The sequence below is a fragment of the Ceraceosorus guamensis genome (assembly GCF_003144195.1).
Source record: "Ceraceosorus guamensis strain MCA 4658 unplaced genomic scaffold IE81scaffold_37, whole genome shotgun sequence".
Taxonomy (NCBI): Eukaryota; Fungi; Basidiomycota; class Exobasidiomycetes; order Ceraceosorales; family Ceraceosoraceae; genus Ceraceosorus; species Ceraceosorus guamensis.
In genome coordinates, this window is record NW_020290032.1 from 158,085 (window position 1) to 184,604 (window position 26,520).

General features: G+C 55.4%; 8 protein-coding genes across 8 annotated transcripts; 5 read left to right on the plus strand and 3 right to left on the minus strand.

The window, feature by feature from the left end:
- Nucleotides 1–270: 270 nt before the first annotated feature.
- IE81DRAFT_324164 (pseudouridine synthase) lies at nucleotides 271–4,409 on the plus strand. Its single transcript, XM_025514161.1, has 8 exons — nucleotides 271–1,029; nucleotides 1,101–1,581; nucleotides 1,649–1,910; nucleotides 1,982–2,533; nucleotides 2,603–2,886; nucleotides 2,958–3,189; nucleotides 3,268–3,460; nucleotides 3,530–4,409. The coding sequence occupies exons 1-8, from the start codon at nucleotides 626–628 to the stop codon at nucleotides 4,125–4,127; spliced, it is 3,006 nt and encodes a 1,001-aa protein (XP_025368988.1). The 5' UTR covers nucleotides 271–625; the 3' UTR covers nucleotides 4,128–4,409.
- Nucleotides 4,410–5,910: 1,501 nt separating this feature from the next.
- Nucleotides 5,911–8,159, plus strand: IE81DRAFT_155665 (hypothetical protein). The gene is made up of 3 exons (XM_025510487.1): nucleotides 5,911–6,062; nucleotides 6,289–6,625; nucleotides 6,744–8,159. Exons 1-3 carry the CDS (start codon nucleotides 6,034–6,036, stop codon nucleotides 8,037–8,039), a joined length of 1,662 nt encoding a protein of 553 aa, XP_025368989.1. The 5' UTR covers nucleotides 5,911–6,033; the 3' UTR covers nucleotides 8,040–8,159.
- Nucleotides 8,160–9,003: 844 nt separating this feature from the next.
- Nucleotides 9,004–9,585, plus strand: IE81DRAFT_291256 (Sm-like ribonucleo protein; the record flags this gene model as incomplete). The annotated part of the gene is made up of 2 exons (XM_025511889.1): nucleotides 9,004–9,204; nucleotides 9,490–9,585. The coding sequence occupies 2 exons, from the start codon at nucleotides 9,004–9,006 to the stop codon at nucleotides 9,583–9,585; spliced, it is 297 nt and encodes a 98-aa protein (XP_025368990.1).
- A 440-nt stretch (nucleotides 9,586–10,025) lies between these two features.
- On the minus strand, nucleotides 10,026–11,373 carry IE81DRAFT_324166 (hypothetical protein). Its single transcript, XM_025514162.1, has 3 exons — nucleotides 11,016–11,373; nucleotides 10,564–10,814; nucleotides 10,026–10,426 (listed from the first exon to the last, which is right to left on the minus strand). Exons 1-3 carry the CDS (start codon nucleotides 11,242–11,244, stop codon nucleotides 10,361–10,363), a joined length of 546 nt encoding a protein of 181 aa, XP_025368991.1. The 5' UTR covers nucleotides 11,245–11,373; the 3' UTR covers nucleotides 10,026–10,360.
- A 2,349-nt stretch (nucleotides 11,374–13,722) lies between these two features.
- On the plus strand, nucleotides 13,723–15,982 carry IE81DRAFT_291303 (hypothetical protein; the record flags this gene model as incomplete). The annotated part of the gene is made up of 5 exons (XM_025511892.1): nucleotides 13,723–13,991; nucleotides 14,037–14,555; nucleotides 14,625–15,318; nucleotides 15,426–15,560; nucleotides 15,671–15,982. 5 exons carry the CDS (start codon nucleotides 13,723–13,725, stop codon nucleotides 15,980–15,982), a joined length of 1,929 nt encoding a protein of 642 aa, XP_025368992.1.
- Nucleotides 15,983–16,011: 29 nt separating this feature from the next.
- On the minus strand, nucleotides 16,012–18,413 carry IE81DRAFT_155789 (hypothetical protein). Its single transcript, XM_025510488.1, has 8 exons — nucleotides 18,096–18,413; nucleotides 17,994–18,008; nucleotides 17,880–17,914; nucleotides 17,406–17,758; nucleotides 17,075–17,312; nucleotides 16,872–16,997; nucleotides 16,363–16,783; nucleotides 16,012–16,280 (listed from the first exon to the last, which is right to left on the minus strand). Exons 1-8 carry the CDS (start codon nucleotides 18,203–18,205, stop codon nucleotides 16,178–16,180), a joined length of 1,401 nt encoding a protein of 466 aa, XP_025368993.1. The 5' UTR covers nucleotides 18,206–18,413; the 3' UTR covers nucleotides 16,012–16,177.
- Nucleotides 18,414–18,831: 418 nt separating this feature from the next.
- IE81DRAFT_341839 (hypothetical protein) lies at nucleotides 18,832–22,443 on the plus strand (the record flags this gene model as incomplete). The annotated part of the gene is made up of 5 exons (XM_025515669.1): nucleotides 18,832–19,066; nucleotides 19,121–20,094; nucleotides 20,199–20,945; nucleotides 21,040–21,882; nucleotides 21,960–22,443. 5 exons carry the CDS (start codon nucleotides 18,832–18,834, stop codon nucleotides 22,062–22,064), a joined length of 2,904 nt encoding a protein of 967 aa, XP_025368994.1. The 3' UTR covers nucleotides 22,065–22,443.
- Nucleotides 22,315–26,167, minus strand: IE81DRAFT_155910 (kinase-like protein). Its single transcript, XM_025510489.1, has 8 exons — nucleotides 26,103–26,167; nucleotides 25,564–26,032; nucleotides 25,227–25,423; nucleotides 24,989–25,142; nucleotides 24,657–24,916; nucleotides 24,347–24,589; nucleotides 24,027–24,268; nucleotides 22,315–23,957 (listed from the first exon to the last, which is right to left on the minus strand). Exons 2-8 carry the CDS (start codon nucleotides 25,894–25,896, stop codon nucleotides 22,528–22,530), a joined length of 2,859 nt encoding a protein of 952 aa, XP_025368995.1. The 5' UTR covers nucleotides 25,897–26,032; nucleotides 26,103–26,167; the 3' UTR covers nucleotides 22,315–22,527.
- Nucleotides 26,168–26,520: the final 353 nt, after the last annotated feature.

Genomic DNA, 26,520 nt, shown 5'->3' on the forward strand with positions numbered 1-26,520 from the left:
TTGAATTCGTGATTGCTGTGTAGGCGTGCTGCACTTTGTAATGCGGTTTTGGTTATCATCGCAGTCACGAGTTTGCTTTGGCTTCACGCATGCATGCAGCATGCATGCACGTCGCCTCGCCCAATTCCGGGCCGCACTCACATCATCAGCAGGGGTCAAAGTACCTAATCGTGAGATCACGTGTCTCTGCCAAAGTGCTTCAAACAAAACGCGTGATTAAAAATTTAAGAAAGCACACAAGCTTGAAGGTCCATCATCAGAGCGAATCTTGATCAATATGCAAGACGCCTCTACAGCACTCAAGACTCTTGGATCACAGCTCACGCCATCTCACCAAGGTAGCCGTGACCAGGAAGTCTCCGAATTCCTTGCTTTTGAGCCTTCCTCCGCAGATCGTCAAGCAAATCTTCTTTTGTCAGGCTTTTCGGTGTCAAGCGAGCAAGGAGAGCACCAAAGACACCACCAGCATTCTTCTTGGTCCTCCAAGGTGACAAGCGTTCTGGTCAACTTCTTCCGCCGACCAAGAAGCTCCTCAAAACTTCACATAAGAACCTCAAGTCACATAAGAACCTTCACACTCACCTCAGACATACAGTAGACAGGCTTTGTGCTGTATCACAAGGGAATGGTCAAGGAAGAGGCCTCTGGGGAGGTCGTGAAGGTCCAGGGCGCGGAGGAAAACCTGAAGCGGGAGGCATCAAGCTCTCCTTCGTCAGGCAGCGCAAGACTCGAGCCGCTATCCGAGCCTGCTGCATCGTCAAAGCGCTTGAAGACGGAACAAGAAGTGCCACACACCAGTGGCAATTCAGCGCTTAGCGCAAGACACGAATCACTCTCCGAGGCTTTCGTATCGGGAAAGCCCTTGAGGATGGAGCAAGACGTACCGAACACAACTGGCAGCACAGCGCTATCCATGAGCGTGCCGAGCGGAACCGATGAGGGCAGAGCGGCTCGCGAAGCCGACGTCGGCATTGTGCAATACGTGAGCCCTGACTTAGTAGGGCTTGAGGGCGGTGTGATTAAGCAGCGGTGAGATGAGATAATCTAGGAGGTCTCCTCTTGAATACCGGCTCACGTACTCACGCAAGGTGCTTCCGTAGCTTTTCGGATTTCCAGGTCTTCGAAATTGCACCTGGAGGCAAAGTCTGCCGGATCGTCTCTCTAGATCCACCCACAGCAGAGCAGGGCGGCGATGGTCTCTACGAGGAATTAGAGACAGAGCGCGCAGAAGCAGCAGACTCAAGTGGTAACTTGCGTCAAGAGCGCATACAGCGCCAGAATGCAGAGCGCGAAGAGCGTAAAGCCGCTGCGGAAGCTGCCAAGCAGCGTGAAGCTGAGCGTACTTGGGTGTGGGTCGAAACGGTCGATGAGAAAGCGCAAAGCGAGCTTGTCCAAGTGTTGGGCCAGGAAGCAGTAGACTCTCTGAAAGAGCTGTGGGAAAAAGGACCACCGCCTCGCAGCTCTGCTTCGTCTGGGCGCGGCTGGGGCAGGGGCCGAGGACGAGGTCGCGGAGGAAGGGGAGGTGGTCGTGACACGGAGGCGCGAGACGCCGCGAGCACCGGCCCATCCGTCCTCTCAGAGGTGAGATGTCGCCCCGATGGCATGGCATCTGTTGGGGCGAGCTCACAATTTCTGGCTTCATTCACAGCCGTTGACATCAAAGGAGCAACGAACAGCAGCCCATCAGCTGGTCAGGAGCGTCTTCGAAGGCTCGCTGCAGAGCGAGGCGCTAGAAGCCCATCGGAACCCCAACACTGTCCAGAGCAAAGACGGGCCACCTGACGACGATGCAATCGCAAACGGTGAAGTGTCCAAGCCACCCGAAGGGCTCCCTATCCGCATCACCTGGAGCAATACGAAACAGCGTAGTCAGCGCGACAATGATCAAGACAAGGGAGGTGACAAGAAAGGTGCGTCGTTATTCACGATGCAAGACGAGGCACTCTTCCTGCTGAGACCGGGACCATTGCGCCTCCGTCAGATGCAAAATCGCTACCGCCGTACGTCCACTTCCTCATGCAGAAGTCCAACCGAGACTCTCATGATGCCCTTGCCATCCTTGGGCGCGCTCTGAATCTGGGTGGCTACGGCTCACTCCACGGCAAAGCGCTCGGCGACTTAGCTATTGCTGGCACAAAAGACAAACGTGCTACAACAGTCCAGCGAGTGTCTTACAAAAGAGGACGTCGCACGCTCGATGAAGTGTACAAACTCGTCAATGGGGTCGGCAAAGAACGCGACGATCCATATGGGTCAAGAGGCGGGCGGGGCGGCTCGCAGCGCGGTGGGAGAGGTCGAGGGGGTGCTCAAAGAGGCTACGGCACTCGAAAGACGCTACTCGATGCGGTTACGCAGCGCGCTGACCGCGCGGTGCGAATAGCACATCTTCAGTACGCCGACGCTCCGCTTCACCTCGGCGAGCTGGAAGGTAACGCGTTCGTCGTGACCTTACGAAATGTCAAGGTCAAGGACGAGAGCATGATTGGAAAGAGCGTGGACATACTGTCCACAAAAGGCTTCATCAACTATTTTGGTGCGTCTAGTGTGACCGTTGCGCTCACAGTTGCGGGCGAGGACTGAGCGGTCTGCCGCTTTGCATTAGGCCTTCAACGATTCGGATCTGGAAGCATTTCCAGCCATCACACAGGAATCGAGCTCTTCAAGGGTAATTATCAAGCAGCCGTCGATGGAATCTTGGCCTCGCGCCCTGGCGATTCCCCGGAAGAGAGCAAGGCACGCCAGGCGTACTCGGAAGGCTACATCTTAGAAGCCTACGATATGCTACCTCGCTACAACGTCCCCGAGCGAGCCATCTTAGAACGCATGAGAAAAGACCTTGATGCTGACGGGAAACCCAAAAACGATTGGAAAGGCTATTTTCTCGCTGTGAGTCGCCGATTCTGAGCGTGATGTTGCCTTTTTGTGAAGCTAAAGCCACGAGAAGTCGCGTCTCACAGATTCCCAAGAGCTTACGGATCATGTACGTGCATGCGTATCAGTCCTACGTTTGGAATCGCATCGCCTCTGAACGCGTAGCCCGTTACGGACTCGACAAAGCGATCGTTGGAGATACTGTCGCCCTCGGAGAGGATGCCGTTCTCGATGTGGACGATGATCAGCAAGATGGTCCTGCTTCCCACGCGGATCAAGCTGACCAGGAAGCTGCTCCCGGTGACGAGTCTAAGCCTGGTACGTCCAGGCTCTTGCTGAATGCTGCGTGTGCAAAGCCACGTCTTTGATAGCTGATGGCAGACATTTGTTTCTTAGCTTCGAAGCGCTGGGCTTCGCAGCTGCCTGTGAAGGTTTTGCAAGCCGGCGACTTGGATCATTACAGCATCAACGATGTGGTCATTGGGCTGCCAGGCATAGACGTCTCTTATCCAGCTGGCTGGATGGCGGATTTGTACAAGGAGGTGCTCGCCGAGGATGGCTTGACAGAAGATCATCTTCTCACTTTCAGGTGTGTTTTGCAAGCTTTCTCAATGTCTGTGCACAAACTCACACCACGCGCGTTACCTGTGCCTTGCAGCGACTTCAAGCTGGGCGGCGCGTATCGAAAGCTCCTGCAGAGACCTAAAGACGTATCATGGAGCCTAATCAAGTACACCGACACCAACCTCAATCTAGCGCAGTCCGACGAGGACAAGCTACTGGGAATAGACAACCCTCCTGAACCTGATCCCGAAGCACCATTCGCTGCTTTGCAAGTGCGGCTCTCCTTGCCCACAAGCTGCTACTGCACCATGGCACTCCGAGAGATCCTTAAAAGCGACACTTCCACGGCGACGCAGAAGGAACTCACACACCGAGGTGAAGACAACTCGTCTATGTACAAAGGGACCAATCGCCACAACCGAGACGCTGTAAATAAGGTCAGCGGATCACGTCAAAGAGCGTGGGGCGCGCACAACACAGGTGATACAGCAAATGCCACTACTGGAGATTTGACCGACGCAGCCAAGGACTCGGAGGAAGGCGTCGAAGTGAAGGCAACGGTGTCCGATGCCTTCAAGAAGGAGATGGCTCGCCTTCGCGACCAACACAAAAATGCGCCCGCTCAGCAAGAGGAGAACATTGCAAATGACGAGGACGCCGCTCGCAACCGAGCCCCACAAGAATCTTCTTGATCTCTCGTCAACTCAGTCGTCGATGCTGAGAGTAACATCCGCTCGGCATGCCCTGCTCGCATGTACGAGATCCCATCGAGTGTGTGATCTGATACTTGCCGGTTACACGAACCCGCAGCAGTCACAATGAGATGTACCCGATGACTGATCGCGGCGCAAGGCTATACCATGCTATAGTCACTCTCTGCCTCGCTCGAAAGACTTTGGCGCAGCAAAATGAGTGTAGTCTTAGTGCGAACCCGTTGAACGTGGATGTACATGTGGTGAAAAAGTGAAACGTGGTCGGAGAAGTCACTCTCCTTCCGTAATGTTTTCATTGACGTCATTGGTTGGCCAAGACTTTTGATTTCGGTTTGCCTCACGCGTCGCAATACACGAGTCATGACTTCGCTCTGCCACCGAGACGGATGCTCAGCGCTGAGCAACCCCTTTCGCTCATAAGTGAATCCAAAATAGGCTTTCAAATTGCCCTCGCCAAGCTCTTGCACAGGTGTCCGCCTTATGTCGAGACAGAAAAGTCACGCAATCGCGAGCAGTGGGCCGCGCTCAGCAGGCTTGCAGCGCACGATCGCAAGATGCGGGCGCGGGGCGGCTACGCGCGCGGTACCGGTACTCGCGCATGCGGGTTACCTATACGCGCCATGCGGAAGCAACGCTGCGTGTCTCGGTGGTAGAAATTGGTGCCGTCGGCGACATTCACAATCACCATCAAGAATTCCAATTGCAGCTTCACATTTGAGTCTGCAACCTTGGCCTACCTCTGAACTATCAACGATCGCCGGAGAGGGGCGCAAGCGGTCAGCAGAGCACATCTGGTTGGAAGCAATCAGGGGCAGGTATGAGCTAGCGAGCCTTTGCAGGCGTGGCACAGTCCCCGTGCGCCGACGGAACTCCCATGCGCGCTCAGTACATCCGCGAACGCTGCTGCGGCTACGATTTCAAACGTCCATGCGCTCGACCGGGGCTTGGCTGGCTCTTCGTAAGCCAGGACACTAGTGAGCCATTGCACGGCTGACATGTACCAGCAATGCTGTCGTCAAGCCTAAGCCAGCCTCCGCAGGGGGGCCCCTGGGCACTCCGATCGGATGAAGGCCTCTTCGTGGAGCATGCTCTCCGTCACATTACGACCACGCAACGACAGATGCCATCGCCGCTTGCGGTCAGATCAAGATTGTGTGGCTGGTACATCCCAGGGCTCGAAGAGGCGGGTCCGACTCCTTGAGCTGTGATGGCACCACCCCTCGTCCCATTTTCGCCATGGCGCTCAAAGACGTCTGTACGTGAGACATTGATATGCCGACCACAGACGACGCTGTGCGGACTGACAAGCGGACTCATGCAGACTCGCTGCTATTCTGAACCCTTTTGTCCCACGGGTGAGGCCAGCATTTCGGAGAATAATTTGAGTCCGGTCTCGGATGACGCGCGCTCTCAGTCTGCAACCGTTTCATCGAACCCGCTCAGTCTCGCCGTGCACTGAGTGGAGCAAACAGCTTCTTAGCGCAGCTATAGTGGAGACGAGAGAGACAAGCTTGGATGCACTTGCGTGAACTGACTGAAGCCGCAGAAAGCGCATTAGCAAGCTCGCAAATCCGGTTCCGAGACTTCCTTTCTCGAACGGAGTCAAATGTACACCTTGTGCTGCACCATCACTCCACATACCCTGCTCGACAAACACGGTCAGACGTGACTCCCATGAAAGGTGACGGTGTTAACCGGGCTACATTTGTGACCAAGCTTGATGATTGGAGGTTGCGCGTCAAACAGTAGCTTGGCGCCCCATCCCCTTCCGGCATATCCCACACCCTCCACACGCCACACCTTGTCTTCCAGCGCAGAACCAATCGTTGCATCAGTCTCCGTCTAGGATAGTTGTTGGAGCCGCCTCTCTTGCTCCGTCTTGCCAATGCAACCTCTCCCGATCATCATTGTGGGGTAAGTGCCCTGCGTGGGATGGTCAACTCGCTTGGCATACGTGGGATGCCCTCGCACGGAGATGGCTGTCCTCATTTAAAGGCCCACCTCAACGAAAATGACCCCCTCCGAACATCTTTCGTGTCCACAACCTACACCGACCTTCTCTCATTCCCGCGACCTGGACCTGCGTCCTCCCTTTCCGCCCATCTTTTCCACCCACAACCTTCGCTTCTCGCTTTCACAGCTTATCCGCCAAAGCACAGCTGCGTCTGCCTGCCGTGCAGATTGAAAGACACCACTTCCAGGACCGCCTCTTTGACGCATCGACCTGTCATTTCGCACGCCATGGACCGCACCTCCAAGCCTTCCGCATCTGCGCTCGCTTCCAGAAGAGGCAGTGCTCCATCGCTGAGCAGCATCCACGTGGAAAACAAGAGTCGCGCTGTAGACTTGCAGCCCCTGGCTCACGCGCCAATCTCCCCTGCCCTGAAGAGCGCACTCTCCCATTCGTACGCTCCGCCAGCATCGCCGACCGTCTCCCGCGGTCCTTCGACCGTCGGAACCTCTCCGAAACGCCTGCAGTATGTTTGCCCGCCGACGCCGATTCTGAGAGGCTACAACGCCTCGAATTGGGGGCTCTTGGCTATTGTCAAGGTCGACTACAATCTTACCGTTACAGTTCTCCACCACCGCTCGCAGACGCTCTTTGCATGGCCTTTCAACCTCGACCCGGACGGGACATCCGACTCGGGCAAAGTGTTCATCACCCCTCGCTCTCCTGACGTAGCTGACGCGCCCCAGCCCCATCTGATCAGCGAAAGCCTCAAGCTTGTCGGCGTAGTCCTAGGGAATTGGATGCAGAACCGAAGCCGATTCGATGTGCAGACCCGCATCGCTTCCACTGCACCCGAAGGGTCGACCAGCCCGTCTGGGGAAGAAGACGGCGAAGTCGCTCGCCTACGTCGGGATCTCGGCTTGATTCGCCTAACTTGCGAGGAGCGCGCTGCCGCCTTGGCTCGCCAGGAGATACCTGCCTCTGCTTGGCGTCGTCCATCTTGCTGCTCTTGTGCCGAAGCTCCCGACTCTCCTCGCCGAGTTGCTTTCGATGAGAGCTCCAAAAGTCGGCCTCGGGAATCGGCTTTGGGTCTACGATTTGATGACGGAGAAACATTGGAGCTCGTCAACTCAAGACGGCACTCAATCGAGCCTCACCGGTTGAGGAAGTCTGTCTCCTTCGACGAAAAGCGAAACACTACTCTCACTTTTGAAAAGCTACCAAAGGATAAAGCGACACCGCTGATGAGGGTCAAGGACGCTCTTAGCTTCCCTTCCACGGCGCCATTCTTCAAGAGAGACCTCTCGGTCCTCAGCGAAACCTCGACGGACGATTTGCGCCGCTCTGTTCCTGCCTCGCCTGCCAGCCCGTCCTCCGTTTCGCCTTCCCTCTCAGAGTTTTCTTGGTCGCCAAAGCACAGAAGATCCAGCCTTGCTAGCCCAATCAGCAGCATTGGATCTTGCTCGGAGCTGTCGTCAAGCTCGGGGAACTTTGCAGTATCCCCAATGTCGCCCTTGGCGCGCCCGCAGTCGCCGACTCATATTGAAGATGGTCACGACCTCCTCACCTTCTCAACAGCATCTCGTCGGCTGTCGACCGAGGATGTCGATCTTTGCATCGTTGCGACACTGCCTTACAAAGCATCCAGCACCAAGTGCGTTCACGCTAAAGCGCTCCTGCGTGAGGAACAGCACATCACGCGCGCACTGCGACATTCGCTCACCCTCTCGAAGATGGCATCTGACAGGGGAGTGGAGAACGCTTCGACTGCAGTCCTGTCTTCCGCGCTGCTGCATTCCGCAGAGCTTGCTAGATGCAAGGAAATCAGCACCTCACTGGCTGCCTCTCCGATGCCCGTCAGTCCCACCCGAGGCAGAACCCTGCAAGCGCGAGCATCGAGCGCATCTCTGCGACCGAGTAGCGTTACCAGCCGTGCCTGACATGCGTCATTGCACCCTTTACAACAAGCGCATTCGTGATCCTCTTTCTCGTTGTTCTCGGTCATGAGAAGCATCTTACCCGTCACGCCTAAGATACGTTTTACTTTCGCACTTGACTTTGGTATGCTGCGGCTTCTTCGCTGCGCCCTTTAGCCCCGAACATCTTTTTGAATGCGCAGGTCCTGTAATCGCAAGCTGTAAAGAATAGTCCTCTTCGCTTCGACATTAAGACGAGAGCATTTACATTTCCTTAAAAGCAGAACAGTCCGAGAGGTCTGTTGTGATGCCGCGATTTGGCTCTGAGATGCTGCCGGAAGGGCGACTCGTCGACCAAGCGGCACGATGGTCTCCCTCGTTTCAAAGGAGAGCAGTCTGCTTCGAAGGACCGTCAGGACTGCTGATGAGGTTGTTGCACGCGTTTCGCGTTCTCCACAAAACAGCTGCTGCACGCAGCGCCGATCGAGCTCCCTCGTACTACTGCTTTGCACGCGCGCGAGCTCAAACCCCGTGCAGCGCGCGGCCTGTGTCGGTAGCTATGGCCGGGGCCTCGTTCAGCATTCACACACCTCTGCCTGTCCACCTTCCTCCATCACGCCTTTGCGAGTCCGCAGTGCAAGGCAAAAGAGCAGCACCTCGTTTTTTGGTATTCCGAGCCAGTCACCTCGTTCCGACCACCGTTGCGCAAGCTCCCAGAAGGGCCAAGCGATTCTTACCAGCAGCGGCCGAAGTGCGCTTCCAACCAGCGTCGGTTGCCTCTCATCAACCCACTTGGTGCGAAGTCGACTTCGGAAGCTCCATCCTCGTCTCAGTTTCTCGAAAGCAGCTTTTCCTCGCACCTCGCACACGGCGAATCACAAGCTTGGCAGCCCCAAGTCCGATCCGCTTCAGGCGCCTATCATCTCGGGTTATTTAAACATCAACATCTAACGAATCGCTGGGCCTCGCCTTGCTCCCTAGGCCGGACATGTCGGCACCAATCTCAGAGCCGTTTGACCTTTTGCGTCTCTCCTTGGCAGAGCGCGTGCTGATCAAATTGAGAGGAGATCGTGAATTGAGAGGAACGTTGCATGCTTATGATGGGCACATGAATTTGATAGTCGGAGACGTGGAGGAGACGGCTTATGTGGTCAATGTGGACGAGAGCGGAGAGCCGGGAGACATTAGTGTGAGTTTGTATGCTCTTGTGTGTGGCGGGACTCAGGGGTGAAAGGGGCTTGGATGGTTGCGAGTGACTGGAGCAGGCTGTGGGGAACAGACAATGGATCGCGCATGCACAGAAAGCCTACACCAAGGTTTTCAAAGGCCAGACCATGGCGATGAAACACTTGCGACGCACAATCGTCGCCGATACTGTGCGGTCCAGGTTCAAGGGGAAAGGGCACCTCACTAGATGCACAGGCCCATCATGCTGAATTTCCTACATCCCATCCACGCTACGCATACTCAACAGGTCATCAAGAAGCAGAGTGAGATGATGTTCGTGCGAGGAGATGGTGTGATTCTGGTGAGTACCGTCCGTGCGGTTGAGGCGCAGGTCATTCGTTAGAATCACAGATTGACCCTCAGAACGATGCCTCTCGACCTTTCTGTCATGCCCATGCTGATCAGGTATCGCCTCCTGCAAGATCATGAGAAGGTCAACTAAGTGGCGCATACGCATTGGACGCCCCAACAATAGGGCACCAAGACCATCCACTCGATCACGCAAGATCAGCATCTTCGTGCCACAGCAACTGCGCTGTGTCTCATCTTTCAGGCCACGTCAGCCTGTCCAGGCTTGCGGACTGCAATCCACTCGCAAAGGTTAAAATCGATCAGCTAGACGCGCAATGAGCTATGTGCTTCGAGGAGCTCGCTGGTCATCCTGTATGCGCATGTATCCGCCAGTCGCGCCTGAACCAAATGACAGCCAATCGTCTCAATGTTGATCTGAGCTGTGCTCCGCATAGAAACGCTTCCAAGTGTGCTTCGAACCGCGAGGCTACCCGTCGCGAGCATCAAAAAAATCAACATTCGCCGATAGGGGCTCCTTCAGCTCTCTGGTCTGTTTCAGCAAGGTGACGGACGCCCTTAGAGGCGGGTACCAATCTCTCTTGCACAAGGGTCTATACTCGAGTCACATCTGCTTGCAGACCCGCGCCGCCCGCGTCAAAAGTGAAGGCAAGCGAGGAGCCTGTTCGCGCCACCAACTTGAGTCTGTGGCCTCCGGAGCGCAAACCAAAGTACTACCGCTCGCTCAGCTCAGGCTGTCGTATGAAGACCGTCGTGGCAGAAACGATTGAGTTTGCCTGAGACATCTACATGAGAGCTTGAGACATGATCTAGTGGTGGGCATCTGCGGAGCTGTGCTTGTCGAGCTTGTAGCCGACGATGTGCCTGCGGCCGATCTGTTCGTGAGAAGGCGAGGGCATGCCCAGGATTAGATGCTGAGCGGTTTGCACGCGCCAGAATGAGGCATTCGCAATGGCAAAGAACGCCTCCTAACAAAGCCTGATCCTCCCACACCTGTATTTTCAACACTCACCATCTCTCCGATGGTGAAGAAGCCGACGACTTCGATTCCATACACTGCCAACTTTTTCCACTCGCCGGTCCTAACCACTCCGCTCCAGTAAGAGGCGTCGAGTGCTCGCTTGTACAGCGTCTCTGCGCCTTGCTTGATGGCTGATGTGGAAGTGGGAGGAGCGAGGGCTTCGGCAATGTACACTTGCTTGAAGAGGGATCCGGCGACTCGAGCGTTGTATGCGATCGATTCCCCAAAAGAGGACAGGTTGACTGGGGCGCAGCGTGGGGTGAGCATCAGGGGTCAGCATGCAAGCCGAGGTGAGCGATGTCTTCATGGCCTTTTTCGGACCACAGTCAGAACTGTCCCGTACACCTGCGAGCTGCTGCTCTCCAACAGCGATGAGTGCAGCTGTAGTCTAGCCGCGCTCGTCCACCCATCCTCAAAGCCCCCGCTCCGACCGCTCTACTCACTTCCCGTAGCTCCTTGAATCCTAGCAGCGACAGGTCCCACAGCAGCCGAAGCCTTCGCAGCCGCGCTAGAAAGTTGCTTTGCAGCACCTTCAGCTGCGTTCTTTGCCGAAGATGCAGCGTCCGCTCTACGTGTCGATTGCGAAATGTTCCTAGCGCAGTTTTGGGCGACGTGAGATCTTTGGATCGCTACGCTGCGCGCAGATGTGGTGCGAAGAGTGGAGCCGAACATGATTGCTTTGACTCTATGATGTAGACTGGACGACCTCGTAATGCTGGGCTGATAGTCGTGGGGACGGTCACAGCCGAGAAGCGTGAATTGCGATTACTTTGGAAGCCTTGAATTATCGCAATGTGAATGTGAATCTAGAAGGTCCCCCACGCGGCGCGGTCCTGCTGCCCATGCAAGCATCACACTCACGACTCAACTGCTGTGGCTCATCTGGCCAGCAGCGCCAAGTCGCGCCATCGGTCAAGTCCGGGACACGTGGTCAGACTTTCTGCGTTATTTGCAAGGAAGCGCTCGCTCGTACGGGAAGTGTGTGCCTGACATGCCAACATTCACGATTGTAACCATCCATGCCTATCGGCGCTGCGATACCATATATGCATTCACACGATTACAACGATCTCGGAGGGTGAATCGCACTCAGACTGGTGAATCTGGGTTGTGAGTGGCGTGCACAAGCCTGCCAATTCGTGATTGTGATTGTTCAGACGAAATCGCCCACAGCAGCTTTCGGAAAATTGCGATGAGCGAGAGATTCAGCAGCGATGACAATCGTGGATCGAATCTTGCGTGACGCAGTTTGTGTGTTGAGATTGGTTGCAAAGCTCACCTACGTGAGGGAGCTGCCACCAAGCAGCTTGCTCGCTGAGGTATCAACCACCATCACGAATCTTCGAATCAAATCGAGGATACGATAGCAAAGCCCCAACCAGAGACTCACACCTCGATCAGCTTGCGTGCAGACATACACGCCTCACAACAGTCACAGTCGTGATTGCGCTTCGCAACTCAAAATCTGGTCTGCAGTCAAGTGAGCGCGATTCAGACTAGTAAAGGGGGTCAGACCGAGGATGGGCGCGTTGAACCCTGACTCCCAGCTATGGCAGGCACACCCAATTCAAGCACCGCATTCAGATTTGCGGATATTCTTTGAAAGAGAGGACGCGCAATGCTCGCAGTGACTCCCACCAGCAGTTGCTCGGCTCACGTACAACTCACGACTTTTTGCAACAGAGAGAGTGTCGCGAGTGGCGAGTGATGGTGAGAGGCAGCCGCGTGTGAAATAAACGGATGGGCTGCATGACCGTCGTGGCTACAAAGAGGTCTCTACTACTCAAGGCTGCTACTCTTAGACTACTGTGCGCTGACTACCAGCAGTGGGGCATGCGGTGGACCAAGTTGTGGGGGCAACATCATCGTGAATGCCTTAGCACCCACTCACTCACCCACACACACACCCACACACTCGTGACTTAATTTGAATCTTGGGGTGGTAAAGCCCGTATTTCTGCGAGAAAGTTCCGTCTAGTCTAGCTGGTCAACGTGAAAAAGTCGCACCGAAGCGCGCGGAATCAAGGTGCCGCGATAAGCGTGCCGTGCACTCACGAGTCTCGACGGCTTACAGCAGCAGCAATTTAAGGCAGCAAAGTTACGTACGCTTAATTCACGAATTCACGATTCACGATTGTGAATCGAAATGTACCGGTACGGCATACCGGCAATCGCGAAATAGCCATCATCCGCAAGCCGCGGTACCGTTGCATGAGGCCCTACCTATAGCTCGCGCACGCGTGGTTTAACCGCGATCGACAAATTGTCACGACCGGGCCGCCGCGCGCGCCCTCGACTTGGGCTTTTGTTAAGGAGCTATAGCCTAGCTGCAAGTGAGGGCTAAATAGGGTCTCAAACCAAAGGCCATGTGAGACGGCTGAGACAAGCTTCTTGAAAGGGCTCGAGTCGTGAGTGTTGCATATGTTCTGATTGTATACAGCTACAGTACGCGCTATTTTGTGGATGAAATTCCCCGAAGGACAGCGGAAGCAGCATGCACTTTGACTACGACACGGGTTTGGTACACAAAGTTGTACCACATTGACACTCGCCGCGCCTCACCTCACCTCACCTCACCTCACCTCACCTCACCTCACCTGACCACGTCCCCAATCTTGGCACTTGACTCTTTCGCAGCTCTCGTGTATGGTCTGCCCGCTGTCTTGGCCTGAACACCTCATCATCGCTCGGTTTCCTCCTCGTCCCCCAATCACCTCTACGTGCGGCGAGTGAAATGAAGGCATCAGGAGGCCTGCCATCTTGTCAACCCTCACTTCATTCCTGATTTTTTCGCTTCACTCGAAAGTACTTCGTCGAATCGACGGGTTGTTGTCTCTCTCGCAAGCGACTCGGTCTGGCAGCAAATTTGGAATTGGCAATTCCTGGGAAAGGGACGGGCCACGCTTCCACACCCTCACCACAACCAATTCAACCCCTCCCACATCCTTGGCTCTCCATCTTTACCGCCTCACATTCTTCGCCGACACCAACATGGTCTCTGCTTCGCCCTCTGAGGCGGCCAGCACGATGCTGCACCTGTCCACGCTGGGCGTGCAAGCAGTCATCTGGATGATATGGAGCGTCACGCCCCTCTCCTACCTCTACCTCGCAGGCAGCTACGCGGCCTACAAGGGTCAACTTCCATCCTGGATGCCGCCTCACCCTTTTCCTCGCCTGCACTACGGCTACCTCTTTTACGCTCTGTGCGAAGTGGTCTTTAGCTTCTATCACGCTTACCTCGTCACAAAGGTTCAACAACCAGGTCCTCCACCCAACTTCAGCAAGAAGCTGTTGCGTACGGTGCTCATCCGAGCACTAGAGACAGGCATGGACGATGAGGACGAAGATGAGGATGTGAATGCGGATATATCCGGGACCATATCCAGGGCTGAATCGATGGAGAGGCTGGGTGGATCAGAGTCAAATTCTGCACGCAATGGAATGCGGATGAGACGCAGGGAGAGGACGACATCAGGCTCAAGCGACGTCAAGGCGCTGGGCTCTGGATCCACCTCGCCCATCCCCCTGTCTGGGACTCCATCCCGAGCCCCAAGCCCTATAGCGGGACACAGCCGACTGCGCGCATCGAGCGTCTTGCCCAGCTTTGCAGTGGCTCGACCTTTGGACAAGGACGATGTGCGCGCAAGACGATTCAGGGACGAGCTTGCCATGTGGTTCATCGACGCGCGACCAGAGGATGTGACGGCGAGAGCGGTAGAGAGATGGCTGGCTTGGTCTTTGTATGCAAAAGAATTGGAAGAGGTGGAAGTCGAGGCTGAAAATAGCCGCGTCATACGAGAGCAGCATGCCAGCGCCACTTTGAGAAGAGGACTGCCAAGACTCAGTAGCGGCGCGACTGTTGCTGCTGCGGTGGACAATGTTATGCCGCCTACCCCCACCATCTCTCCGCCTCCAAGTCCTCTGCCGCCCAGCCACGAGTCTTTCCCACCCAGCCCGATGCCGGGCAGGGAAGACTTTGGCGAGTCGCGCCGAGCTCATCAGCGAGCAGAGGAGATTGGACGCAAGTTGGACGAGGAGGATCAGACTTCCAGCGAAGCGGTCGAGGCTGCTCGGACTGCAGCAGAGTACGCTGCAGGCTGGTCCAAGCCTGGTGCACGGCTAGAGTTTTTGCTTTGGTGCCGGGAAATGTTCGAAGCTAGGCAAGGGTTCGAGTTCCCGCGTAGGGCGACGAGCTGGAACGAGTCTGTAGGGGAGGATGAGGAGAGCATCAAGAATGCGCCGCACGCTAGAGCTATGAGGTTGACGATTGATCCGGTACGCGTGCAAAGCAGGCCTCTGGCTTGCTACCTCTTTGCCAATGCCCTGTCGCGCTTCACCGTCATGCGTGCCGAGTCGAACGGGTTTTCGCTAGAGCAGGAGGGCAGACTACGCTACCTCGTCCGTCGACCGCCTCGATGGACTCGACAATTGGCAGAGGCGAGGGACGCACGAACGGCAAGCCTGCATAGACCCATCATCTTTCTGCACGGTTTAGGCATCGGTCTAGGCCAGTACTCTACGCTCATCAACCAGCTAGCAACTTCGCACTTGGCTAGCACCCACCCCATCTTGGTTCCGCTATTTCCTGCTACCAGTCAAGATATCTTTGATGTCAACTTTTTGAATCCTGTGGGACATCACGAAATGACGGCTACGCTGCGCGTCATCATTCAGAAGGAACACTGGCACAGGTGCGGCATCACCATCTTGAGCCACTCTATGGGAACCATTGTTGGATCTTGGCTCGTGAGTGGACGAAATGAAGCTGGCGTGGTGTAAGAAGCGGCGTGCTTAGCACTCCTCGACGTTTCCTCGACATTTTCTCTCTTCTCTCTCTCTCTCTTGACTTGCAGGTGAAGAGCTTGGGCGCTTTGGTTCGCAGAATGTGCATCGTCGATCCGGTCTGCTTTAGCCTTTGGGTTCCCGTGGTCATCGGTAACTTTCTCTACAACAAGCCAGACACGCCAGTTCGGCACTTGATGAGATATGTCAGTCATGCTCTTCGAATGATCGAAGATGGCATCTTGGCACGAATCACTCGACTGACGTTTGCATCCTCCTGTCCCCTCCCATCACTTGCTTGCCAATTTGCCTCAAGTTTGTCGGCACGGAGCTCGGAACGGCGCACGCTCTCTCGCGCCATTTCAACTGGGCATCCAACATTCTCTGGCCTAGAGAAGAGATTCAGAATCTCTTGTCACCTCATCATACGCGCATCTACCTCTCGGAGCAGGATGCGATCTTGGATGCCAAAGCCAACAGAAGGTATTTGAGATCGTTTGGCATGAAGGATGCTAGCGAAGGTGGAGGCTTGACCATGGCGAGGGGAGCGGCGCATGGAGAGGTCCTCATGGCGGGAGGAACACATATGAGGGATATCCTCGCTTGGCTGGACGAGCCCGATGCATGAATCATTCACCATTCGTTTTTGCGCTCAATCATGCCGACGTCTTTAGGGCCTTTTTTCGTCATCTGCCTTGCCTTTCGGTGCTTGGTCATGTACCCGTAGCCTTCGCCGCTCCGCGAGCAACTCGGATTTGCTAATGTATGCGTCAAGTTGCCAATGTATGATGGGATTGACAAAGCAGCGCGATTCAGACTGGTGTCATCTGGACTTGTGCAGGATTCGAGCTGCTGTAGCTTTAAGCCGTGCTTCGACCAAGGCGTCAAGCGTCCATTGTTCATCCTCGTCGCTGGCTTTCGACATTCTGCCGAGGGGGCACGCACGAGCGATGTTTTGGATGTCAGCTTGATGATGAAATCATGGGACAAGCGGCAAACACTGCTCACCCAAGAGCGAGCTTGAGATTGGACCATGCATCTCCCAGATCATAAGGTCTTTCCTGCAGCAACGTGGGCAGGACGATCCCTCCCTCTTGTACAGACACGTGCTGCGCATCGATATGATGATCGAGCTGGTCCGCATCGTAGTCATTTGTGCTTTTCTCCTCATCGATCAGCGCCAGAGGAACCCAAAAATACAAGATGGGACTCAAACGGCGAAGGGTTTCCTCGTCTGTATCTGGCATGGCACCCGAATGCGGCGCTGCGAGGCTGTCGTCTTCTCTTCCCCGCACTCCTGCCGAATCGCCAGAGGAAGTCGTCCGCTTGCGCTCGACTGAGCGAACATGTCGAGAATAGGCCTTTCTGCGCTCCATATCGATCGTCGTCTGACCTTGCATGAGCGAAGATAGGGAAGAGAAGAGCAAAGCTGGACGAAGCACGCGAGGAGATTTTACCACACTTTGAGCATCTCGCCAATCTCTCGCTTTGCAACGTAACGGAGCATGAAAGCGCACCTAGAGCTATGAAGACTAGACCTGCACCGCTCGTCACTACGAGCGGCATTGTCCAATTGGGAATGGCGACGAGTTTGGAATGAGAAGAAGTGATCTGCGCCGACGTTGCTGTGTAAGACCTCGAAGCTGGCAATCATGGTGATGCGCTGGGGTCAACACGATGCTAATGGGTTCGTTTTTGCACCCATCATCGAGCGACTCACCGACAATCCAGCCTCCTACCCATCTCCACACAGGTCCGCCCATCCAGGTCCATTTGTTGGCCCACCACTCGCGGCTTTGGACGTTGTCGACATCGCATGCCCATATCCAGATAAGGCGTGTGTGCCTCCATGCGATACCGAACATTGGAAAGAGCGCAAAAAGGTACAGGAGGGGCACGAGGATGAGAAAGTGCAAGAATGAAGGGGAGGTGAGTGGGATTTGAACATCCGCATCAAACTTGCGTGTGGGCGAGCAGGCGTGTACGGTCAGAAGCTAAGCTGGGGCAAAACATGTAGGGGTAATGGGCAGGGGACAGTATCGCATACGCACCCAGGGACAGTGATGATCCAAGCCTGCGCGACATGTTCCGCAATCTCCGCAATGTCTTGTGCGCGGAGGTTTCCAGTTCCCATTGCACGCATCTCTCCAACACCTCGACGGTCTTCCAGCCGCATCGCATTCGAAGATCCTGTTCCGCCAATCAGACGGTGGATATTTTGGTAAGGCGGGCCTGCGAGCGCCGAGCAGACGAGTGAGGAAATGTGCGGAGGAGCTGGAGGAGGAGGAATGGGAGAGGTAGATGTGTAGGTAGGCTCGCAGGGCGAGGAGGAAGATGAGGTGTGCTGGAAGGAGATGAAGAAGGACGGAAAGCACTTGACCGCGTGTCTTGTAGCGATCTTTGTCTGGTAGAGTGTCGCAGCAGCCAGTTGTTCGAGATGAGAGTCAGGTGATGGGAGAGAGAAACGCCTGTTGCGTCAAGATCATGCACGATGCGGGATGATTGAGGATGCAGCAGCGCCTCACATCCGTGCTCAATCACGACCAGCTTGTATGCGGCACTGATTGTGGGTGAGCGAAATTGTCAGCATGGGGCACAGGACCTTTCGATGTTGTAGGGGCTGAGTGATTCCATCTTACACGATGTACGTCAATCTGATTTAAAGCGGCGAGCTGAAGGTCAGCACGATGATAGTCTTTGGCGACATGACCAGACACGCACTCCCACACGCAGCAACTCACAGAATGAGGGGCACAACTTTGCCTATCAAATTGTTGATCCTCCACTTTCGACGTGGGCGCTTCGCATCGGATCCGCCTTCTCTCTGTGAACATCTCTCCAAGGCGTCCATAACCCCTCGCTGATGAGAGAAGAACAGCGATCGATTTGCACAGCAGCGCTCTGGGTCTTGATTTGCGAGGCGTGCAGCGCGCTCAGATCCCGCTGCCGGGTCGTGCGCCCTTCCTATAGCTGTTGATGCCAATTTGCGTGCAATCTAGTCCTTCTCCAAGCAAATTAAATTTCAGCAGCGTCGGGGGTTGATGACAAGCTAAGTAGAGTATGGCTTAGACATACCATCATTAACCACACTCTGACTGAAATGCGTTCAGGATCAAGAATCTTGGAATCAAGAATGAAGCGCTCGCACAGCCACACTTTGGGCGCCACGTGATTTCAAGATACCGCCACGCCCCGCTTTCGTTTTCCGCATCACGTGCAAATCTGCGCGTGAATAAATTTTGGAAGGTCCGGCGGCCATACGGTATGCGTGATGAAGCAGCTTCGCGCTGCGCTACTGCTCTCTCTCTCTCTTGCGCTCCCTGCTCTCTGCTGCGAGGAGAGCGTGCCCTGCACACTTTGCTACATTCTTCATCTCTCCATTCCGCAAGTCTCTCAACCGTCTCATCATAATCCCGAATCAGACTCCCATTCCATTCGCCTCGACAATACGCACGTGCCTACTGCCCGGTCGCCACGATGTCGCTGAGCAGTGCCAGCCCATCCGGCTCAGGCAAGAAGCAATCCCGCAAGTCCTCCTCCAAATCTCGGCCCGCTTCTTCCCTCGCATCTCTCGCATCACCCATCGCAGCTTCATCACCATCCACGCTCTCCTCTTTCAGCTCAGATGGACAATCATTGGCGCTGCTCAGTCAAGCTTTGGATAGACATCGATTGAGGATCTACGACTGCAATGCTCAGGAAGCGGGAGAAGGTGCGAGATTAAAAGCGGATCATGTGCTGCCTAGCGGAAGAGTCGTATGCGTAGCTTGGGGAGGCTTGCCTGTCCCTGATACCAATGGTCAAGCGGCGACCATCGATGCGCCATCAGATGCTGCTGGCGCAAGCAAGAAGAAGCGAAGGAAGAGCGCGAATGCGAATGGAAATGTCGACAGCCTCGCCGCTACCACCAACGCCCCCTCTCCTCGGTCCCAGAGCGTTGTAGCATTGGGTCTGCAGGATGGCAGCATTCAGCTGTTCTCACCTTCTCTGGGTAAAGTCGTGCGCGTCCTCAACGATGCAGCACCTTCTTCGGCGAGCGATAGAGCCGTCAGATCTCTGCTCTTCGCAGAGCAAGGCAGCGACCCCGTACTGCATGCTGCTTGTGCAGACTCGCTTGTCCGAACTTGGTCATTGGCACCCAATGCGGGCAAGGCTGGCACGTCTTCACCTCAGAGAACGCCGGTCCAAGACGTAGCGGCGCTTGCCTCGGGCCAAGACAAATCCATCTTGGCAGCTTCTCACAACATCACTCGACTGGAACTAGTCGGAGTCGGTGGTGCGCAAGGCTCAGAGGCACGCGCTCCCACTTACAAGGCCTCCAAGACATGGACAGGACACGCCAGCAGCATCACACACCTCGTGCCGCTGCTCATTCAAGAGCAAGCCTTCATCTCTGCAGCAGAAGGTGACCGGGTGTTGACGCTGTGGGGCAGCTCAGCTCGACCCCTCGCATCCCTGCCGCTCGAATCAGCAGTGCGTCGCGTCGACTCTTTCAGCTCGGACGCATCGACGGATCTGATCCTGTCCATCACGGTAGCTGGGAATGCGGCCATCCATCACGTCCCTTCTTCCATCGACCCTGCGGCAAAAAAGGTGCAGAGTCTGGAAAAAGCTTCGAGCGTCGTGCTGAGGACTGGAAAGAACAAAGAGGTGACGCCTTTGCTGGACGCACATGTGCACCGGGGCATCTTGAGCGTTGCTGCCTTGCTGCACGGCAGCAAGCTCATCGTCGAGAGGATGGTGAGTGATTCACAGTGCGGGATCGAGGGTTCGTGCCGGATTCGATCTGCAGCCCGGGTCTCACTGGCTCACCCTCCTGCCCTTTTTCCTTCTCCGGCCCGCAGTCCTTGCTTGACGAAATGGGCAAACTGCCGAAAGAAATTTCAGTAGTCAGATCAGGGTCAGGCGGCCTTCTTTCGCAAGGAGACACCGAGCTGGGCGAAGGCGCTGCAGCGGCTCAGCGTTACAAGGGCGCAGGTCATGCGCCCACAGCAAACACTTCTGGAAATCTCAGCACAGGAGAGCTGCTGGGATCCAACAGCGCATCAGGATTGATTCCTGATGCTGACGTTGCTGCACCGAAGCGTTTTGCGGATGAGCAGGCTGATCTGGACGCCGAACTTGATGCTGATGCTGCCGAACCGACCCTTGCTGCCCGACTCAAAAGCCTCGGCGTCGGTGCGTCTGCTAAGGATCTTGCCGATGTCAAACAATCGAAACGAAGCGGCAACGCGGGCACTGGCGCAGCGGCGGAGGAAGACGAATCCGAAGCGGAGGCGGATGACGCAGCATATTTGGCACAAAAGGCCCCTCTAGAATCCGGCGGCTCGCTAGCGCAAACTCTGATCCAGGCTCTTCACTCGGACGACTCGGCCATGTTGTCATCCTGCCTGGCGCACAGCGATCCTGGAATGATAAGAGAGACGGTGAGAAGGATTAGCGGACCGATTGCTGTCAAGTTGCTCGAAGCTGCCGTTTCTACCATGTCGGCGGGTCAGAGGAGCAAAGGTGCTATCGGAAGCCAGAGGGCTAGAGGCTTGATCGAGTGGATCAAAGCTGCGTTGACTGCACATGCGGGCTACCTGATGTCTGTGAGTCCGTCACTCCTTCCTCGCGCGGCGAAGTGACATCGTATACTGACGAAGTGTGCCTGCTACCCCGTTTCTGGACGATTGTGGCCAAAAGCTACCGGACCTTGTGAATCGACTTGCTGTTTTGCACGCTACTCTCTCGCGCAGGATCGCCTCGCACGAGCGTCTCTTGGCGCTATCTGGCAGATTGGAATTGGTGCTGGCGCAGATCGAGTTCCGAACCACATATACCGCGCAACAAGCTGCGCAGAGGCAGGTTCAAGGCGTGAGCGCGAAGCGCGGCAAGGGAGCTCGAGGAGCGGACGAGACGAAAGAGAAGAGAGCGGCTTATGTATGGAAAGAAGGAGAGAGCGATGAGGATGAAGAAGAAGAGGAAGAGGGAATGGATGTGGACGTAGATGTTGATGAGGACGAGGAGGAATCGACAGATAGCGAAGGTGATGAGCCAGAGACATTGAATGCTGCTCGCACAAACGCTTTTGGAGCAGATTCGGACGATGAGGACGTAGAGGTGATCAGACCTCAACGAAGACAGTCAAACTCTGCCAGGAAAGCGCTCGATAGCGACCAAGAGGACTCGGACAGCGAGGAGGAGGAGGAGGAGGAGGAGGAGGAGGAGGAGGAGGAAGAAGAAGATGACGATGATGTTTCGAGAGTCAGCAGCAGGAGAGGAGGAGCAACTTCAGCAGAGAGTGAAGAGGAAGGGGAAGACGAGGATGAAAGTATGGGAGAAGTGGGACTCGCGAGTAGCGTCAAAGCTTCCAGTAAGAAATCGTCCATGATTGAGAAGGATGATAGTGCTTCAGAGGATGCAGCTGAAGAGGCAGAGGACAGCGAAGATGATGATGATGACGAAGAAGAAGAAGAAGAAGAAGAAGAAGAAGAAGAAGATGATGATGATGATGAAAGCGAGGAGGAAGACGATTCAGAAGAAGTCGTGAGTCATCACTTCGCTCTGTTTCTTTCGCCTTCGACCCACTGACTGATGTTTTTGTGCGACGTTCACTCATGCAGTCTGACGAAGAGGACGACGATTCAGATGAAGAAGGCGAAAAGGGACTGATCGATGATGAAGCGGAAGAGGCTTCGGACGATGAGGAGGACGAAGAAAGTGATTGAAGTGGGTCACTCTGACGCTCTCCACCTCGCATCTTTGCCTCCTCAAGCGTTTCGTTGCCCAGGCCATCACGCATGCAATCCTCTGTGGCTCATCTATCCCCACATTCGCCTTCCCTATCGATACTTGACAAGTTCTTTTATTTGCTCACATCTTCTACACGAGATGCAATTGGTGGATAGTGCTCCACGCGAAGAGTAGGCAATGGCAAACAGCGTCTCACAAGCAAGGACGATGCGCAAGAGCCTCGTATCAAAACACCTTGATCGTTTGCATGGGGTATTGCTTTGATCCAGTGCACAGTCGTGATCGTTAAGGATGCAGATGAGGTAAAGTGTGGTGTAGGGCTGTCAAGCAGCTGGCGGAAGGAAGGTAGGAGAGGAGGGGCACGAAGAGGTGCCAGGCTACGCGTGGGTGTACAAGCCGCCGCACGACCACCGACGCATCCTGATTGGCAAGCTGCGGCTAGAAATTTTGATGTCCTTGAGCCGATGAGTAGCGCCGCCTCGAATTGGGGTCGAAGGAAGGCAGTATGCCAAACGCGTCGTCCGGATTGCTCATATTAGGACTCGGCAGCAACGCTCCCGGCACAAGGCCGCTGCCATACGCTCCGCCGGCGTGACTGTGGCTCGAACCTCCGCTTCCACCCTGTCCGGGAAGGAGTGCCATGGAGTGCCGCTGGGTGGAAGCGGTGCTGCCTCCACTTCCTTGATATTGCGTGGGCTTCAAAGCAGGCATGAGCTGGGCAATGCCAGTATCGTAAGGGTCGAAAGACATGCCTGCAGCTCCGTAGGTCTGGCCTGGCGGTTGATGGGCACTCGACGAAGACTGGAACCTGCTTGCTTGGGCATGCGCGGACGAAGGACTCGCATAAGCAGCCGGTGGCGGCTGAGCAATAGGCAGAGAGGAGCCTCCACTCGGAGATGCTAGGGCTGAAAGTGAGCTGCCGCCCGCTCCGTGTTGATCGTGGGGATTCACCAACCTGCGATCTTGTCCGTCCACGACGACAGAGAACCCTGAACCTCCCTGATGCGAAGATAGGTAGCCGCCTGCTGAGCCTTGGAGAGGCGAATTGCCTCGCCATTGCTGCTGCGCAGCGTCCAAAGGTTGGTACTGAGATGCTCCTCGAAGCTTGCTGCCTCCTGCTGCTCCGGTCCCACCGGGACTCATCCCTACCAGACCATTCTGCTGAAGATGCGGCTGTTGCCGACGATCCCAATCTCTCGAGTCGACCGGTGTCAGGGACTGCCTTGCTGATCCAAGCGCGACAGAGCCAGAAAGGGGCGACGCTTCTAGGCCCATCTTTGCCAGCTGCGGAGGCACTGCATCCATGCGCGTCATCGTGTTCGATCGACTTCGATTCTGGATCGTAGATCCGGACCCGCTTGGCGAGACAAAGCCCTGTGGTGAAGATGCGGCTTGATGCGCGTGTGCCAATGCGCTGGCTTGCAGCTGTTGCTGGTGCGCTTGGGCTTTGACCGCAGCTTTGGCCTGGGCCTGCGCTTGAGCTTGCGCAGTGGCATCTTGCACGTAGGGGTTGTTCGAAGCAGATGGCAGTGTCTGGCGCGCGTGGTGTGCCGAGTTGTATGCTTGCTGTTGCGCCAGATGCTGATTGTACGCCGCAGCATCTTGGTATGCCCGTCCGGAAGATTGTGCAGTGGTCTGCGGCAGGCCGCCGTAGGGATGTTTGGCTGAATCGTTCGAAGGTGAGGACGCCTTTGACTTGAGGGACGACGTTGGACTCAGTGGTGTTGCAGGCGGCTTGAACGGCTTCAGGAACCTTTCTCCGGTGATGAAAGGATGCAATTTGGCTTGCTGCGGCGTCCATCTTTGGGCTGGATCCATGCTCAGCAATCCCGTGACAAAGTCAATGAAGGACGTCCGGTTTGCCATTTCTGGTGGCGAGACCACAGCGCATCAGTACAAATTTTGGCCTTTGCGACCAGCAAGCGGCTTCAACTCACCCTTTTGGACGTCAGCTGGCTTACCGCTCTTTCGTGCCATCGGATAAGTCTTGACAATGTCCGGTAGCGTAGTAGCCTGAAAGTACCGCTTCGAGGGCTGCTCAGGGGGGTTCGGATTCCGCTCCTTTTGATACTGGTCTATTGATTTCAATCGATAGCTTTTGCGACCCCATTCGTCTTGGGCGATGTTGAAGAACTCGCTCGTCTGCTTGCCTTGGTCCAGCATGTACGATGGCGGCAATCTGAAGGAAGAGTGCCGCATGTCAGTACAACGCAATTTCCGCCGCCTTGAGTCCATGCTGGAAAGGCGGACGACTCACCCTAGCATCTCGACAATCCGAGTGATCTGGTTGTATTCCGAGGTTCCAGGAAACAGGGGCAAGCCAAGGAAGAGCTCCACAGCAATGCAGCCCAATGACCACATATCTATCATCGACGAATACGGCAGGCCAAGCAAGACCTCGGGAGACCTGTAAAAGCGCGACTGGATGTACGTGTAAACCGTCTGCTTCTCGTGGCACGCAGAACCAAAATCGACCAGCTTGATGGACGGCGTTTGCAGGCTGAAGACCAAACGCAATCGCGAGTCAGCAGAAAAACTGTGCCGCAGCAAATTGCAGTGCCACTCACGTTTTCAGCAAAATGTTCTCGGGCTTGAGATCGCAGTGGATAAGACGGGCTTCATTGAGAACGGTCAATGAGTCGAGCAGCTGAGCTGTGAAGACGCGCACGAGGCTCGTGCTCAAGCCCTTAAAGCCGTTCTGCTTGATGAGCTCGTACAAGTTGGACGAGAGCAGCTCAAAGACCAAGCAGAGATGTTTGGCGTGGATAAAGGTGTCCCGCAACCTCAGAATGTGGTGCTCGTCATTCGGATCCCAGCTTCCATTGAGCTGAAATTTGTTCGTGATCAATGCTCAGACGTCAGCGTACATATCGTAGCGAGATCGCGAAGTCACACGCACCATTTCCAGAATCGTCACTTCCATCATGCTCTGATTGAAGTACGCAGGCTTGTTCTTGATCACCTTGACAGCCACGATCTCGTGCGTCTTCATGTTCTGGCACTTGACAACCTGCCCAAATGTGCCTTGGCCTAACACATCAAGGATGAGGTATCTGCGCCATCACGTGGTCCGAGTAGGTGCGAAGGAACATCAGCACACTCCAGGCACTCTGCACGCCCTGGCGCTTGCAGCTTACCTGTTGCCTTCGTCTGCACCAAGAAAGTCATTGACGTAGAGGATGTAATCGCTGTCCTCGTTGTCCATTCCGTCATTATGCATAGGCTTGCTTGGCTTGGTCAAGACTCTCCTAGGATTAAACGACAGCTCGTAGACAAAAGCTGGATTGACCAGATGATAGGTGTGATGCAGGTATGTCGTCACTGCTTTGAGCGGCTGTGAGGAGTAGGGAGAAACAGAGTTCAGCTCTCGTTCGGTATCGGACAGAATCCTAGCTAGAACCGCTGAATTGGACCTCAATGTTCCTCGATCGCCTCGCCTCGCCTCGCGCCGATCGAAGCCTTCTCAAGACTCACGCTGACATGACCACCTGCAGGATCAGCTCTTCGACCAGCCCCTTGCTGCGCAACCTGCAAGCTGGGTCTCAAGTCACCCAACTCTCTGACCTTGCGGAAACCCTCCTGAGGTGGTCTTCGGTGCGACGGCTTCGCCGCCGATCCCACAGATTGCCTCCATTCCCTTCCTTCCGTCGCAGCAGGAGCAAAGCTAGATGCGACCATACTTGCCCGTCTATCCCTTTCGGCCGATGGCAAGACGTAAGAACCAGCTGAGCCTGCTGGAAGTGCGTTGCGGGGAGGACCTGCGGAAGCGTGCAGCGGCTGATAAGGGCTCTGCATCGCTGGACTCATCGTGCTGTGCACCTGTGATCCAGGTGAAAAGGCATAAGGTAGGCTGTCGCTTCCTGAGCCAGAGCCGGACAAGTGATGCAAGGGCAAACCAGAACTGGACCCATCATGCGTGGCCGTTCTGAGTCCTGATCTTCCACTACTTGTCGACGCGTGCAGAGGTGAATATCTCTGAGATGGGCTAGCGCCAGAGGTGTCCGTGAACGCACTACGAGGCGAGCTGCCGTACGTGGACGAGTCGAGCATGCTCACTGGCCGCTGATTTAGCGAGGACTGATGATGTCCCACTTGTTGCTGAGGATGGTAGGGCGCGCTCGGACTCAAGTTGCCATGAGCTGCACTTGACGGCGGTGCGTATGGCGATCTGAGTGCTGCTGAAGCCGGTGACCGCGACATAGGTGGCTGCGCAGCGTACGTATGACTCGCATTGGGAGATGTCTCGAACATGGAGTTTCGATGCGGGCTATACGGACTGCTCAAACTGCCCGATTGTATTTGAGTGCTGATGGTGGGAAGCAAGCTGAGTCCAGAAGGTCCACCAGACTGCGCATGCGCGGGAATATCATACGAGGTGGACCCCTCCGAGTAGGACGGCTGAGCATGTTCTCTTGATCTATGATACCCTCC

Bases quoted from the DNA above. Each gene is read 5' to 3' on its own strand.
- IE81DRAFT_324164 (XM_025514161.1), top strand. From the start codon at position 626: ATGGTCAAGGAAGAGGCCTCTGGGGAGGTCGTGAAGGTCCAGGGCGCG. The intron at 1,030-1,100 runs GTGAGATGAGAT...GTGCTTCCGTAG, and splicing joins GGCGGTGTGATTAAGCAGCG to CTTTTCGGATTTCCAGGTCT. The intron at 1,911-1,981 runs GTGCGTCGTTAT...CGCCTCCGTCAG, and splicing joins CAAGGGAGGTGACAAGAAAG to ATGCAAAATCGCTACCGCCG.
- IE81DRAFT_155665 (XM_025510487.1), top strand. From the start codon at position 6,034: ATGCAACCTCTCCCGATCATCATTGTGGG. The intron at 6,063-6,288 runs GTAAGTGCCCTG...TCGCTTTCACAG, and splicing joins CTCCCGATCATCATTGTGGG to CTTATCCGCCAAAGCACAGC. The intron at 6,626-6,743 runs GTATGTTTGCCC...CACCGCTCGCAG, and splicing joins ACCTCTCCGAAACGCCTGCA to ACGCTCTTTGCATGGCCTTT.
- IE81DRAFT_324166 (XM_025514162.1), bottom strand. From the start codon at position 11,244: ATGTTCGGCTCCACTCTTCGCACCACATCTGCGCGCAGCGTAGCGATC. The intron at 10,815-11,015 runs GTGAGTAGAGCG...GCTGCGCCCCAG, and splicing joins GATTCAAGGAGCTACGGGAA to TCAACCTGTCCTCTTTTGGG. The intron at 10,427-10,563 runs GTGAGTGTTGAA...TCTCACGAACAG, and splicing joins TCTTCACCATCGGAGAGATG to ATCGGCCGCAGGCACATCGT.
- IE81DRAFT_155789 (XM_025510488.1), bottom strand. From the start codon at position 18,205: ATGGACGCCTTGGAGAGATGTTCACAGAGAGAAGGCGGATCCGATGCG. The intron at 17,313-17,405 runs GTGCGTATGCGA...CCCACACGCAAG, and splicing joins TGGATCATCACTGTCCCTGG to TTTGATGCGGATGTTCAAAT. The intron at 16,784-16,871 runs GTGCGCTTTCAT...TGCTTCGTCCAG, and splicing joins TCTAGTCTTCATAGCTCTAG to CTTTGCTCTTCTCTTCCCTA.
- IE81DRAFT_155910 (XM_025510489.1), bottom strand. From the start codon at position 25,896: ATGAGTCCAGCGATGCAGAGCCCTTATCAGCCGCTGCACGCTTCCGCA. The intron at 24,590-24,656 runs GTGAGTGGCACT...TTTGGTCTTCAG, and splicing joins GAGAACATTTTGCTGAAAAC to CCTGCAAACGCCGTCCATCA. The intron at 24,269-24,346 runs GTGAGTCGTCCG...CTCTTCCTTCAG, and splicing joins CGGATTGTCGAGATGCTAGG to ATTGCCGCCATCGTACATGC.